Here is a 16,776-nt window from a genome sequence, read left to right on the forward strand (position 1 = left end):
GTTCTGAGTGACTTCACAGTAACTTGGTACTGAGTCACCTCAGACAGGAAGCCTAAGGTTTGGTGTAAAGCAGCATTTTAAAAAAGAAGTGAGAGAAATAGTGAACTTTAAAGTGGGAGATGCAGGGGTCAGGACCTCTGTACTTGGTTGGAGGGGGGTGGTGGAAATGGGTCAGGATGCCAGTGGCTTGGCTTTGGGCACCAATGTGGAACAGAGTGGCTCTTTCATTAGACTGCTGGGCTGGGAAGGTTAGTGACGGAATTGGGGTGGGGTGTAGTGGAGGGATATTGCAGGAGAGTCATGAAGGGTTTAACCAATGCAAATTTGAAAATTGAGGCATGGCAAAGGCCAATGGTTAGAAGGGACAGTACCTTCTCAGACAGTGTTCTTAATGATTACTGTGGTTAAAGGCACATTGGGAGCATTTTGGAAGTGAAGTTTCAGCAGGAGTTTCCAGGTCTTGGTTTGACACTCTGAACTTTGCTTTGCAGCTCCTAATCCAGTTCATCCTTCAGTCCAGGTGGCACCCAGTCACCCATGCTGAGATGTTGCCGCTCTTGGGTATTCTGATGCTTTGGCTCAGTACACTGATGGGTTCTGGCAAGTATCAGATGTTGGTTAAGGCACAATGGCAGAAGGATGCCGAAGCTTCAATCAGTGTTCATCAGATTAACCACACCATGCTGCTGAAGCAGCAGGCAATCATCTTCAATCACATCTACAACATCAACATGCCGCAAGAGTCGCTCTGTTCAGTCAGTGCGGACTGTGCTCTGGGACTGACGAAACCTTCCAAGTCTGGGTACGCCGATGAGTACTTCCAACAAAACCAGAGTTTGCAGAATCAGGTGGGCTTCACCCACAACATCTTCATCCCCCAGCAGGCCTGTGATTGTCTGACCAACTCGCTGCTCAAGAACCTCATCGACCGTATCGAGCTGCTGGAGAGAGAGGTCTCCCTGCTCAGACAGCAGTGCATCACTGGGTACTCGGCACAGAGCTCGGTAGCAGGTATGAAGCCCTCCCTCCCTCCCCCAGGAACCTGATCCCTGCACAGAGCATCTCTTCCATCAACAACTCCCCAGCAATGGAATTACACAACTCCTCGTTAGCCCGACCAAATCCCATCAACACTTCCACCAGCGGACATCCCACAGATTGCTCCTATGCCCCTGGAGTGTCCACTCCTAAGCTGCACAACACCACTCCACGTGAGCACAGCAGACCCACATCCCCAGAATGTCTCCTCACAATTACCCCCTCATCCCTTACTGCACCCCTCCAGAGCCACTCCCTCTTTCCTTCACACCACCCCTCCCCTCTACCCTCCTATTCCTCCTCTGCACAATCCTTCTCTTCCTCCCCCTCCACTTCTCTCCTCTCCCCTCCACAAACTTACTCTCTCCTACTTTCACCCCTCCCTCGCTCCCATCTCCCCTTTCCCCATCCCCCTTGATCCCCTCCCAATTCCTCCTGCTCCCCCACATCCCTTTCCACTTTCCTTCCACTCCTCTCCCATCCGCACACCCCACACCTTTCGCTCCCCTCACTCTACCCTGGCAGCTTCTGTCTTCACTCCACTCTCCCCCTGTGAAGACCCCTACACACTGCAATATTCTTCCTTTTGCTTTGGCAGAACACTCAATTCTCTCATGTGCACAACTATCCACTTCTCATTTCACTACTCCTTAAACTATTAACCTCTCTCTACCCTGCCACTTCACTGGCTCTGTCCTTTCCTCATCTGTTCTCCCTTCTCTCTCTTCCACACTTCTCTCCCTCACCCCTTCCCTCTCTCCCCATCCCTTCTCTCCCCAACCCTCGCTCCCCTCCCACCTCTCCCTATGCTTGACTTTACCGCTGTACCTCCCCCTCCCTCTCCCTACCCTTGCTCCCTCTACTCATTGTTTCACTTCCTACCTCCACTTGTATACGTATGTTTTATTAATTCACATTTTGAAAGTGAATCTGCCAAGTTTCCCTCGCTAGCCTTCGGAAATGTGGGGCGGCTCAGTAGCGTACGGGTTAGCACAACGCTTTACAGTACCAGCGATCTGGGTTCAATTCCCACTGCTGCCTGTAAGGAGTTTGTACGTTCTCCCTGTGGCCGCGTGGGTTTCCTCCCAGTGCTCCGGTTTCCTGGCACAGTCCCAAGACGTGTTAGTTGGTTGGTTATTTGGTCATTGTAAATGGTCCCGTGATTAAGCTAGGACTAAGTCGGGGGACTGTTGGGTGGTGCGGCTCAGAAGGACCTCTTTCATGCTGAATCTTAATAAATAAACAAACAAACAAACGAGTGCAGGGCGCCCTTTAACCAGCAAATGTCTGCAAATAAGATGGATCTTCTTGTCATGTTTGGCTCTGTTGCCAATCACTTTAATTCTGTGTACAATTGACTATTATCTATAAGAAGCGTCTTTCTTTGTCTGCTCTGATTCCTTTCATGAAGTGAACTCCTCTATGGTTCTAAGGACAAGCAAGTTCCTAGTCTATCCATATATTTAATGATCTATAACTCGGGAGCCAAATCAGTAAATCTCTTCTGCACCCTCTCTAAAGCCTTTACATTTTTCCAAAAGAATCAGGCATTGGCTCCTGTACAGATAGGTGATTTTTTCAGAGACGTGTTGGAAGTGGTGGTGATGTTATGAGTGATAGCGTCATATAGTTCCACAGCAAAGAATCGGATCTTCAGCATCCTCATGTCCACGCCTACTCTTTTGCCCATCTGACTAATTCCTTTGCCTCCATTTCAACTGAGGCCTTTCGTCACTTTGCTTGTTTTAATGTCGAAGTGTCTCTAAAATGTAGTAATATACAATTTTACCACTCCTTCTGGCAGCAAACATTAATAAAAACAGCACTCAGCTCACCTTTATAAATCCTTCCTCTCACCTTAAACATTTGTCCTTTTTTTTTGATAGGCCTACAAGCATTCTGAATATATACTCCAATAATTTTGTATACCTCTGCCAGGTTACCTTTCAGCCTCAGGATATGACCTAACTGTCCAAGACCTGACAAGCCCAGCTTGTCAATTCCCTCTCTATAACTGAAGTCCTCTAAACTAGGTAAGTCTTTGTGAATCTCTTCTGCACCCTCTCCCAGCTCAACCACGTTCTTCCCAGAGTATGGCGACCAGAAATACACACAGTACACTGATTGTGGCCTAACCAGTTTATTGTAAAGTTGCAATATAATGTCCAAACTTACGTTTGTACATATTGTGTGCCCTGACTTATGAAGGCAAGCGTGCCTTATGCCTTCACTGCCAGTAAACCTGTTTCAATCCTCAGGAACAATAGACTTGAACTCAAAGGTCCCTCTGTTCATTAACATTCAATAGTCAAATACTTTAAAAATCCACACAGTCAACACCAACCACCTTGACTTCATCACCCTTCTTAGTTACATCCTCCAAAAGCTCCTTCAAAGCCAGAGGTCGTGGTATATATTGGTACCAATGACATAGGTAGGAAAAGGGAGGAGGTCCTGAAAAAAGACTACAGGGAGTTTGGAAGGCAGTTGAGAAGCAGGACCTCAAAGGTAGTAAAAAAAGTAAAGGCATCCGTTAGTCTTGCGAGACCATGGATCTGCGCCTGGAAAGTCTTCACTCTCCAGGGCACAGGCCTGGGCAAGGTTGTATGGAAGACCAGCAGATGCCCATGCTGCAAGTCTCCCCTCTCCACGACACCAACGTCATCCAAGGGAAGGGCATTAGGACCCATACAGCTTGGCACCAGTGTTGTCGCAGAGCAATGTGTGATTAAGTGCCTTGCTCAAGGACACAACACGTTCCCTTGGCTGGGGCTCGAACTCACGACCTTCAGTTTGCTAGTCCAATGCCTTAACCACTTGGCCACGTGCCCACAGGTAGTAATCTCGGGATTACTGCCTGTGCCATGTGACAGTGAGTATAGGAATAGAGTGAGGTGGAGGATAAATGCTTGGCTGAGGGATTGGAGCAGGGGTCAGGGGTTCAGATTCCTGGATCATTGGGACCTCTTCTGGAGCATGTGTGACCTGTACAAAAAGGATGGGTTACACTTGAATCCAAGAGGGACCAATATCCTGGTGGGAAGGTTTGCTAAGGCTATAGGGGAGAGCTTAAACTAGAATTGCTGGGGTGTGGGAACCGAACTGAAGTGACGGAGGGAAAGGAGGTTGGCTCACAAATAGAGAGAGCTTGGAGACAGTGTCAAAGGGAGGATAGGCAGGTGATAGAGAAGGGATGCGCTCAATCTGATGGTTTGAGATGTGTCTATTTTAATGCGAGGAGTATCCTGAATAAAGCAGATGAGCTTAGAGCGTGGATCAGCACTTGGAGCTATGATGTTGTGGCCATTACAGAGACTTGGATGGCTCAGGGGCAGGAATGGCTACTTCAAGTGTCAGGCTTTAGATGTTTCAGAAAGGACAAGGATGGAGGCAAAAGAGGTGGGGCATGGCACTGTTGATGAGAGATAGTGTCACGGCTGCAGAGAAGGAGGAAGTCATGGAGGGGTTGTCTAAGGAGTCTCTGTGGGTGGAAGTTAGGAATAGGAAGGGGTCAATAACCTTACTGGGTGTTTTTTATAGACCACCCAATAGTAAGAGGGACATTGAGGAGCAGATAGGGAGACAGATTCTGGAAAAGAATAATAATAATAGGGTTGTTATGTTGGGAGACTTTAATTTCCAAAATATTGATTGGCACCTCCCTAGAGCGAGGGGTTTAGATGGGGTAGAGTTTGTTAGGTGTGTTCAGGAAGGTTTCTTGACACAATATGTAGATAAGCCTACAAGAGGAGAGGCTGTACTTGATCTGGTATTGGGAAATGAACTTGGTCAGGTGTCAGATCTCTCAGTAGGAGAGCATTTTGGAGATAGTGATTACAATTCTATCTCCTTTACCATAACATTAGAGAGGGATAGGAACAAACAAGTCAAGGAAAAGCTTAATTGGAGTAAGGGGAAATACGAGGCTATCAGACAGGAACTTGGAAGCATAAATTGGAAACAGATGTTCTCAGGGAAATGTACGGAAGAAACGTGGCAAATGTTCAGGGGATATTTGCATGGGTTTCTGAGTAGGTACATTCCAATGAGACATGGAAAGGATGGTAGGGTACAAGATCCGTGGTGTACAAAGGCTATTGTAAGTCTAGTCAAGAAGAAAAGAAGAGTTTACAAAGGCTTCAAAAAACTAGGTAATAATAGAGATCCAGAAAATTATAAGTCTAGGAAGGAGCTTAAGAATGAAATTAGGAGAGCCAAAAGGGGCATGAGAAGGCCTTGGCGGACAGGATTAAGGAAAACCCCAAGGCATTCTACAACTATGTGAAGAGCAAGAGGATAAGATGTGAGAGAATAGGACCAATCAATTGTGACAATGGAAAAGTGTGTATGGAACCGAAGGAAATAGTAGAGGTACTTAATGAATACTTTGTTTCAGTATTCACTATGGAAAAGGCTCTTGGCAATTGTAGGGTTGATTTGCAGTGGACTGAAAAGCTTGAGAATGTAGATATTAAGAAAGGGGATGTGCTGGAGCTTTTGAAAATCATCAAATTGGATAAGTCACTGGGACCTGACGGGATGTACCTCAGACTACTGTGGGAAATAAGGGAGGAGATTGCTGAGCCTCTGGCGATGATCTTTGCATCATCAATGAGGACGGGAGAGGTTCTGTAGGATTGGAGGGTTGTGGATGTTGTTCTCATATTCAAGAAAGGGAGTAGAGATAGCCCAGGAAATTATAGGCCAGTGAGTCTTACTTCTGTGGTTGGTAAATTGATGGAGAACGGGACATTGATAGGATGCAAAACCGGGCTGAGAAGTGGCAGATGAAGTTCAACCCAGATAAGTGTAAGGTGGTTCATTTTGGTAGGTCAAATATGATGGCAGAATATAGTATTAATGGTAAGACTCTTGGCAGTGCAGAAGATCAGAGGAATCTTGGGGTCTGAGTCCATAGGACATTCAAAGCTGCTACGCAGGTTGACTCTGTGGTTAAGAAGGCATATGGGTGTGTTGACCTTCATCAATCGTGGGATTGAGTTTAAGAGCTGAGAGGTAATGTTGCAGCTATATAGGACTCTGGTCAGACCCTACTTGGAGTACTGTGCTCAATTCTGGTTGCCTCACTATAGGAAGGATGTGGAAACCAGAGAAAGGGTGCAGAGGAGATTTTCAAGAATGTTGCCTGGATTGGGGAGCATGCCTTATGAGAATAGGTTGAGTGAACTCGGCCTTTTCTCCTTGGAGCAACGGAGGATGAGAGGTGACCTGATAGAGGTGTACAAGATAGTGAGAGGCATTGATCGTGTGGATAGTCAGAGGCTTTTCTCCAGGGCTGAAATGGCTAGCATGAGAGGGCATAGTTTTAAGGTGCTTGGAAGTAGGTACAGAGGAGATGTCAGGGGTAAGTTTTTTACGCAGCGAGTGGTGAGTGCGTGGAATGGGCTGCCGGCAGTGGTAGTGGAGGCTGAAATGATAGGGTCTTTTAAGAGACTCCTGTATGGCTACGTGGAACTTGGAAAAATAGAGGGCTATGGGTAAAGCCTAGGTAGTTCTAAGGTAGGGACATGTTCAGCACAGCTTTGTGGGCCGAAGGACCTGTATTGTGCTGTATGTTTTCTATGTTTCTATGTTTCTAAATTAATGAGGCAATATCTCCCTGCACAAAGCCAAATGTGTTTTCCCTGATCAGACACTGCCTTTCCAAATGTACGTAAATCCTATTCCTTTATATTTCCTTGAATAATTTCCATCCAACTGATTGTAAAGTACAGTGGCCTGACGTTACCTGACTTATCACTACTGCCTTCTTAAATAATGCAGCAACATTAACTGCTGCCTAGTCTTCTGGCAGAAATCGCTTCAAGGCCTCAGTCATAAACTCCCTTGCTTCCCAGAGGAACTTGGGCCAGATTACATCTGGCACTGTGAACTTAACAACCATTATGGAGCATATAGCATCAGTTTGCCATAATATCCTTAGTGCAAAAGTTGTAGATGAGGCAGCATTTGTTAGCTGTGTCCAGAAGGCTTCCTGACACAATATGTTGATACACCAACTAGAGGGGAAGTCACGAGTCTAGGCAATGAGCCTGGTAAGGTAACAGATCTCTTGGTGGGTGAGCATTTTGAAGACAATCACCACACTTCCCTGACATTTACCATAGTCTTAGATAGGGATATGACCAAACAGAATGGGAAAGTATTTAATCAGGGGAAGGAGAATTATGATGCTATTAGGAAGGAACTTGGTAGCATAAATTATGAACAAATGTAGTCTGGGAAATGTGGAAGTTGTTTAGAGAGTCTTTGCAAGGGATTCTGGATAGGTTTGTCCCATTGAGGTAGAGAAAGGATGGTAGGATAAAGGAATTGTGGTTGACTAGAGATGTGAAACATCTTGTCAAGTGGAAGAAGGAAGTTCACCAAAGGTTTAGGAAGCAAGGATCAGACCAGGCTCTTGAGAGTCACAAAGTAGCCAGGAAGGAGCTGAAGACTGGTCTTAGGAGAATTTGAGAAGGCCTTGGCGAGTAGAATTAAGGAAAACCACAAGGTGCTCTACATGTATAGTGTCACGTACCCCATGACGGGTTAAAGAACCAGCAGAGATGGAAATCACTTTGGAGTCCAGTATTGCTATTAACTGATAATATTTATTGGTAACTATGCAATACAGTAATATAAATGTAGATAAATCAAACAGGTTAGCAATGATTATATGTAAGTAAGTAAATCAATAAGTGTGGAAATATATGAAAATCAAGCTTCTTCAAGTCTGGGGTAAATAGATACAATCTTATGATGATGAGTTTAATTCAGTTTAATTTGTGATTTTGAGTTGAGTAATGATGGAGAGAGAGGGAGGGAGAGATTTGAATCTTCAGGTGAGCTGACGCCGTCGATCTTCTCGTTGTCCGCCGAAATCCTTTAAAAATCACCGACTGTGACCACAACAAAGGGGACCGTTTTTCTGTGGTGGAGCTATCAACCCAGGCAAAGGTTGGACACATGGACAACTCCCCACCGGTCAATCCCTTTTCTCACTGCAAGAGCCACTGATCAATCCGCCTGATCTATCCTCCAAAAACCCACATTTCCTGTGGGCACAACAAAGCTCATTCAGCGTCCAAAATATGTGCCTGAGGTCTATATCATCTGATCTCCTATTTATCTCACCGTACTGAGTACCAACTGTCATTCAAATAACTCTTCCTTCCTTTGACTGTGTTAGAAATGTACAAGTGGGCAAATGTCCTTGGAAGTATAAACACGCTGCCGAAAAAAATCATAATATCGATTGTCCATCAAATAACGCCACCCTTGGTCACCATAGCAACTTATGAGCTACTCAGTGCTCTCTGTCTTTCGAACTGAGCAGAAATCCAAAAGTTATTCTCGTGCCTTAAAGTGACAGTCCAAAAGTTAGTCTTCGTCTGTCTCTCTCTTTCTTCTAAAGCACATTTCATAGGGATAATTGAGCACAGTTCATAGGGGTAATTCAGGACCCCGTCATAATAGGAAGAGCAGGAGGATGACATGAATAAGGGTGGACAGATTGATGGAGAAAAGGAAACGTGCCTGGAGTAAGGGGAGAAGGAGAGGTCCTATATGAATATTTTGCTTCAGAATTCAACAAGAAGGATCTTGATGTTTGTGAGGACTGTGTAAAACAGGCTGATATGCTGGAACATGTTAAGGAGGAGGATGTACTGGAACTTTTTGAAAATATTAGGAGTGATAAGTACCCTGGGCCAGACAGGATGTACTCCAGGTTACTAAGGAAGCAAAGTAAGAGATTGCTGCACCTTTAGCAATGACCTTTGCCTCCTCACTGGCCACAGGAGTGGTACCATATGGTGGTAAATGTTATTCCTTTGTTTAGGAAAGGGAATAGTGATAACCCTGGGAATTATAGACCAGTGAGTCTTACTTCAGTCATGGGCAAATTATTGGAGAAGATTCTTAGAAACAGGATTTACAAGCACAGTCTGATTAGGGATAGTTAGCTTAACTATGTGAGGGGTAGGTCATGTCTCAAGGGCCTGGTTGAATTCTTTCAAGAGGTAACAAAGCACATTCATGTAGGTAGAGCAGTAGATGTGGTGTAAATGGATTTTAGTAAGGCATTTACTAAAAATCAGGAAGTTATGTTGGAACATAGGCCACCTCTGGATTATTACGTACAATCCTTGTCACCTCACTATAGGAGAGGATACAGAAGGGGTATAAGATCATAAGGTATAGGAGCAGAATGTGGCCATTTCTCCCATCAAGTCTGCTCTGCTCCCATCATGGCCAATCCAATTTCTCTCTCAGCCCCAATCTCTTACCTTCTCCTCGTATCCCTTTGTGCGCTGACCAATCAAGAACCTATCAACTTATGTCTTAATTATACATAAAGACGTGGCCTCCACAGCTGCCTGTGGCAAAGAAATACCTCCTCATCTACATTCAAAAAGGACACCCCTTTATTTTGATTTGTAAGATTTGCGGTCCTTCAGCAGGACCATCTTCTGCAGTATCCCTTGTAAAATTTGATACCTTAACTAATCAGGGAATCCCATATAAGGACCTGCAAGTCTCTTTGCACCCCTGATTTCTGAATTTTTGTCCCCGTTTAGAAAATAGTCTATACCTTTCTTCCTTCCACCAAAGTGCACAACTATACACTTCACAACACTATAATTCTTCTGACATTTCTTTGCCCATTCTCCTAATCTATCTAAATCTTTCTGCAGAGTCTTTGTTTCCTCAACCCTACCTGCCCCTCCACCCATCTTTGTATCGTCTGCACACTTGGCCACAAAGCCATCAATTATGTCATCCAAATCATTGACATTTAACATGAAAAGAAGTGGTCCCAACACTGACCCCTCTGGAACACCGCTAGTCTGGTCACCACCAGCCAACCAGAAAAGGCCTCCTTTATTCCCATTCTTTTCCTCCTGCCAGTCAGTCAATCTTCTATCCATCCTAGTACACTTTGTGTAGTATTGCAGTCCTTATCCTGTTAAGTAGACTCACCTTGTCAAAGGCTTTCTGAAAATCCAAGTAATTTGTCCATTTGGTCCAGGTGACTTACATACCTGAAGATCTTTCAGCTTCCTAAGCACTTTGTACTTAGTAGAGCAACTACACTCACTTCTGCCCCCTGACACTTGCAAATTTCTAGTATATTGCTGGTATCTTCCACAATGAAGACTGATACAAAGTAATTATTAAGTTCAACCACCATCTCCTATTCCCCCATTATAACCTCTCCAGTGTAATTTTCCAGCCATCCAATATCTACTCTTGCCCCTCTTTTACTCTTGATATATCTGAAAGAAAACCTTATGAAAGAATCTTTTCTATTATTGACTAGCTTACATTCATATTTCATCTTTTCCTTATTGCTTTTTCAGTTGCCTCCTGTTGGCTTTTAAAAGCTTCCCAGTGCTCTAACTTCCCACTGCTTTTTGCTATGTTATATGCCCCTTCTTTGGCTTGTATGTTGTCTTTGTCTTCCCTTGTAAGCCACTTTTGCCTCATCATCTCTTTAGGATACTTCTTTGCCTTCAGCTCCTGCTGGACCTGCCTGCATGGACCTCCATCCCCAGCACTTGCTGACCTTCAGCATCACCAGCTCTCATCCTCAGGGCCCACCAACTGATCTTTGACCTTGGGGATCATGAGTCATTGGCGATCGCTTGCATTTAACATCCAGACCCGCTGACTGACCTTGTGCCTCCAGACCTAGCAACACAGATCTCCGGCCTCAGAACCCACTGATCTCAACCCTTCACCATGGGCATTGCTGGCCTATACCTCCAGAGCACTCCAACTTGGACACCAACCTCTGTCTCCTTCTCCCAATTCTTCATTTACTGTTCCAGAGCTCTAACTCTCCTTGATCCCTGTCCCTAAGCCCTAACTCACTACACTTTCTGCAAAACCATCCCCATAAACTAAAAGTCAACTTGAAGAACAATGGAGCTTGGTGCCATCTTGATCATGGTTGTTATCTGGTCAATCAGAAGTATGAGAGAACCAAGGGTCTAGCAAGAATGAAGAACCAAAGGGAAGTAGCAAGAGTTAAAAATAAGAGTAATGTGTGTAGCTCTGGTGGAATATGGAAGGTGGAAAAGATGCAGGAAAGCTGCGCAGGATGTTGCTGGGATTGGAGGATTTGAATTTTAAGCAGAGACTGGATAGGCTTGGTGCTTTTTTTCTCTGGAGCATGGGTGTCATAACAGAGATTTATGATACCATGAGGGCATAGGTAAGGTGAATGGTCACAGTATTTTTCCCAGGGAGGGGAGTCTAAGACTAGAGGGCACAGGTTTAAGATGAGAGGGGAGGACTTAAAAAAGGGACTTGAGGAGCAACTTTTTCACATAAAGCATTGGTGGGTATATGGGACAAGTTGCTAGAAGTGGTAGAGGTGTGTATAATTAGAGTATTTAGGATACAGGCATGGACGTTGATAGTAAAGGTCTGGAGGGATATCGACCAAACATGGGCAAATGTGTCGAACTCGTTAGACAACTTGTCAGCATGGATGAGTTGGGCCACAGGGCCTGTTCGGGTGCTGTATAAATCCATGACATTTCAAGAATGCATCAAATGTTCATTGAGTGACAGGCAGGTGACATTGACAGTCATCACCTCCCCCATTCTGAGAGGAGGCACTCTTAGTTACAGCAACCTCCTGCCCTTATTTAATTATTCTCATTCTCTCTCTCTCTCTCTCTCTCACTCTCATTTGCTCTCTCTCCCTCTCTCACACACATACTCTCTCTCTCACTCTATCTCTCTCTCACTCTATATCTCTCTAACTCACTCTTGCTCTATCTCTCTCACTCTCTCTCTCTCTCTCTTACACACATACTCTCTCTCTCACTCTCACTCTATCTCTCTCTCACTCACTCTCACTCTCTCTCTCTCACTCACTCACTCTCAATCTCTCTCTGCCCCTCCAGGTGAAGTTGACTATGCTCCCCTGTGCAGTGGCCATGGGAACTTCAGCATGAAGACTTGTGATTGCATCTGTGACGTTGGCTGGACTGGCAAGGGATGCTCGGTGCCACTTTGCTTGACCAACTGCTCTGGGCACGGGGTGTGTGTCAATGGGGACTGCGTCTGTGACCAGGGCTACACGGGGCAGGACTGCAATGACACAGAATGTCTGCGGGACTGCAGTGGGCATGGCCTATGTGTACAGGAAGAATGTGTCTGTGAGGACCCCTACAAAGGTGAAGATTGTGGCCAGCTGAAATGCCTCAATGCGTGCTCTGGCCACGGGCACTGTGAGAATGACACATGCCTGTGCTTCATGGACTATACTGGAGAGGACTGCAACCAGCTGAGGTGCCTGAATAACTGCAGCAACAACAGTCAGTGTAGACATGGCAACTGTTCCTGTCAGGATCGCTTCCCTGGAGCAGGCTGTGCAACAGGTACAGACCGAGGCCCTGCCAGCGTTTGTGGGGGAGGACGGTGTGTGACGGCAGCTGCTGCAGTCATCACACATTCACAGCAGCAGAGGGCCTTTGCCTCCGACATAGCTGTGCCAATTGTGAAAGGCTTACACCGTTCACTGCCACCCTTTCCAGCATCAGGTCCATAGCCCTGAGCGTCCTCAAGGTCTCATCCAAAAGTGATTGCGTTTCCAATGTGATGGAGATTTCTACCCCTCTCACCCTTCCACTTAACATCCCCTCATCCCCCCCAATCTCTCTACTAATTATTGTAAAATTGGAATTTGACCCCTTTGCTACATCCCCTCTATTTACTCCACGTAGGTGAGTCTACCCTCAGTTTCCTGTAGTTAAAAGAAAACAACCCCAGCTGATTAAACCTCTCCTCAAAGCTGGAACTTTCCATCCTGACAGCGTGCCGTGAGTCTCCTCTGCACCCTCTCAAGTGCAGTCAGATCATCCCTGGAACACACTGAGCTGAACTGTGAACAATGCTCAGGCGGGAGTCCAACTAGAGTCATGTACACTCCCAACATAACCTCGAAATCATTGAAAATACTCCGACAATGGAAATCTGAAATAAATAGGAACAGAAAATGCTGGAAATACTTAACAGGTTGGGCAGCTAGGAGAGAGAAAACAAGCTGGAGAGAAGATGGGAGAGGGATGAATAGTCTGTAGTAGGGTAAGGCCAGAGAAACTGGTGTGGGTGGGGGTAAAGTTGTAAATGATGGGGCACTTTGAGGGTGACAATAAAAACAATGCAGGGCAATGTGATACTCATAGTAGGGCTGCAAACTGTGGCCAGCTGGTCGGGGTGTCTGAATGGAAAGAGAAGGGCTAAGCCAATATGGATCATGGTTTGTTACTATAGAAATAGCCAGTTCCCCTGCAGATAGACAAGCTGAGTTACATATGTGAAGTGAATCTGGAAGGGTACAGTCTGCCCTGAAGGAGGATGAGAAGTTGTTCTGATGAAAAGTTTTTGACCTAAAACATTACCTTGCCTTCTCTTTCCTCTAAGCATCACCTCGTACTTTCTCCATTTAAATCAGAAAATCATCAGTTGAAATCAAGGACCCATTTTACAAACCGCTTGAAATGAATTTACACACCTTTGTACATGTGCATCTTTACACCAATACACTTTTTTGGGTTAAATATGATTGCACAGATATTTGCACATGTGAAAATCTGTAATCTCCTGATAGAGCGGTGTCACATCAGTCCTGAAACTTTACCTGTCACAGTTTTAAAATAAATCCCAATGCTTTCAAAAATGGCACTGGTTATTCATTTAAAGTAGTCCAGGAAATAATGAATCATTGGGTAATTTGTGATATAAAATTGTTCAGCTCGTCATGTAGGTTGCATGGTCTGCACAACATTGTGGGCCGAAGGGACTGTAATGTGCTGTAGATTTCTATGTCATTTTGATCCATCTGTAGATGAGGCAAAAATTGATGGTTTGTCTGATGATGAGAAGAACAGTCTCAAACTTATAGGAAGGATCTAATCAGTTGTTCACTGGTTACAATGGTAGTTGGAATCTAATCCTGACAAAATTGCATTCACAATGAATGGTGGGGCATTAAGGAGTTTTGAGGAAGTGGGGGATTTTAGTGTTCACGTTGAAGGATCACTGAAGGTGTCAGCACACTAAGTGAGGTGGTGAAAATGGTATACATGAAACAAAATCAGAAAATGTTGGAAAAATTCATTAGGCCAGGCAGCAGAAGAGTCAATACTTTGGGGTCTGTAATTTTTTGTCAGAACTGAATAAGTAAACTGAGAAACTAAAAATGCCAGAGCTAATACGGTACTAATACGATAGTGGCAATCCTACTTGGATGGTGAGGAACTTGGTATAAGCCATGCTACCCAGCATTGATTCCTTCACTCGTGGAAATCTTTCCTCACCATGCCCAGCACACTCTGGGAGGAACCCAATTCCAATGCCCTACTACGTCTTTTGCAGAAAGCAAAATGGTCTCCCCACTATCCCGCGTGTGCATAATTACATCACCATCTCCCTTAAAGGCACAGACAACTATTCTAGCATTACCCGGATGGATGCCTAAGTACACTATTAACAATACTGAATAAGATCTGATGGTCACCTGGTTCCACTAAATAAGCTGGTTTTCCGGGAGAGAAGGTGGGGAAAACATCTTCCATTTCCTGAGCTTTTCTTCAGCTTGTTAAGTGCAGCCTGTGGGACAGGTCCCAGTGCCATGACATCAATGACCCACTTCATCTGCCAGTAATGCAGTCCTGACGGATAAAGAGTTCCTCTCCCAACCTCCCAACGCCACCAACACACACACACACACCTCCACAGACCCTGCAACCCTGCTCAGGCTGCTGAGTCCCTCCAGCAGATTGTTGCTTCTATTTCCAGCTTCTGTATTTTCTTGCTTCTCCATCTGTGGGTAATTACTGCCATTATGCCATCTTAAGTCATCCCGTGCCTTCTCTCCTACGGAAGATGAACCTATCTCTCTCTCACTCCCCTTCCTAGTCTGACCCAAGTCCTTGCTTATCTCTCCATAAATGGTGTTTGACCAGCTGAGGTTTGTTTTTACTAGATTTTCTGTTTTTGTTTCAGATTTCCTTCATCTGCAATTTAAAAAAAAAATCATATGGAGTACTTGCCTTCATGAGGTGAAGCATAGAAGATAAGAGCAGGGAGAGTTTGATGTGTTATAAAACATCTGAAATACGGTGTGCAGTTCCGGTCCCTGTACTAAAGGAAGGATGTGTCACACTGCAGAGCGTGCAGAGGAGATTCACCAAGATGTTGCTTGGGATGGAGTGTTTCAGTTCAGAGGAGAGACTGTTGAGGATGGGTTTGATTCATTTAAGAGAAGCAAAGGAGGGGTCTGGCAGAGGTGTACAAAATTATTACAAGTGTAGGTGAGGGGTGGAAAGATAGAGATGTAATGGAACAGAGGGATCCAGGAGTGCATAGCTCATTGAAAGTTTCATTGCGGGTAGACAGAGTGCTGAAAAAAGGTACTTAAGCAAGTTGGCATTCATCAGCCAGGGCAATGAGTAATAGGACGTTATGTTGTAGTTGTGTAAATCATCAATGAGGCCCCATGGAGTACTGTACAGAAATTTGGTCACCCAGATATTAGGGAAAACATGACTAAACTGAAAAGAGTGCAGAAAGATGTTGCCAGGCTAGAGGGCCTGAGTTAATTGGTCAGACTGTATCCTCATCCCATGGAATGAGGTGTGATGTTTTAGAAATGTGAGAGGAAGGTAAGGTGAATAGTAACAGTTCCCCCTCCCAAAACTAGGGGGCATAGATATAGAGTGAGAGGGAAAAGGTTTTAAAAGAGTCTTGAGGGGTAATTTTTTCAGAGGGCGGAGTGTAGTCCAAGGAAGTGGTTGAGGCAGGTACAATGATATCATTTAAGAAACACCTGGAGGGACGTGGCCACATGCAGGAAAATAGGACTAGCCTGGTGATCATATGGTTTGTGATTATAATTGAGCTCCTTCCCTTTCTACAACTGGAAGGCTTAAGGTTAGGTAAGGGCTAAGTCTTTTAAAAGGGATCTGAGCAAGATTTCTTTTCACTGATAGGATGGTTGGAATCTGAATCATCCTGCCAAGGAAATGATGGAGACGCTCACAAAACTTAGGAAGTGTAATGGCAAACACTTTGAATCAGCAAGGCGTAGAACTCTTTGGGTTAACCGCTAGTAAATGGTATGGACGAGGTGGACTGCAGGGCCTGAAATTCTTCCTGGATGTGCAAATGAAAAGTGGAACAATGTTGTTTCATCCCACCTTTCTCACAACAGAAAGCTGAACCCTTCATTTCATATCTATCCTACAAATCGCTTCTGCAACCCTCTCATTATATACCCGCCTCTGCCAGTCTGAAGCTGAGAGAGACTATTCTCTAGAGTTGAATTTGATGAACTCTTGCCTCGCTGTTCACTTGTCTCCGTCCTGGCCTGTATGAGCTTCTTCCACCATATTAAATGTGGCCTCATCTGCTCCAAAGCTGACTTGGCCACTCTCTCACCGTTCAAAAGAGTGCCTAACACTCTGCGACCTGCCTTCGAACCCTCACCAACGTTTAGTCCCTCACCACCCTTTTGCTGCATCACCATTAAACACTGCTTTCATTTTTATTTTTCATTCCATCTTGCAAATCCCTTTCCAGTATTTCTCTTCTCATTTCCGTTACCTTGTCCAACCTTGCGGTCTTCGGGTTGTCTGTGCAACTCTAATTCTGGCATGTTCCCATTGTTCTCTGTGTCTTCAGCTGTCTCAGCCCGAACCTCTGAAATTCTGTTCC

At 44.9% G+C, this 16,776-nt stretch overlaps 1 protein-coding gene across 1 annotated transcript in view; it reads left to right on the forward strand.

The window, feature by feature from the left end:
• Positions 1–590: 590 nt before the first annotated feature.
• The window catches only part of tnr (tenascin R (restrictin, janusin)), a 165,619-nt gene continuing 149,433 nt past the window's right edge, over positions 591–16,776 (forward strand). Inside the window, exons 1-2 of the mRNA XM_072274562.1 lie at positions 591–1,011; positions 11,961–12,464. Of these exons, the coding sequence (XP_072130663.1) occupies positions 591–1,011; positions 11,961–12,464 (925 nt within the window). The remainder of the gene's footprint in view (positions 1,012–11,960; positions 12,465–16,776) is intronic.

This window comes from Mobula birostris, chromosome 12 (genome assembly GCF_030028105.1).
Source record: "Mobula birostris isolate sMobBir1 chromosome 12, sMobBir1.hap1, whole genome shotgun sequence".
Lineage (NCBI taxonomy): Eukaryota > Metazoa > Chordata > Chondrichthyes > Myliobatiformes > Myliobatidae > Mobula > Mobula birostris.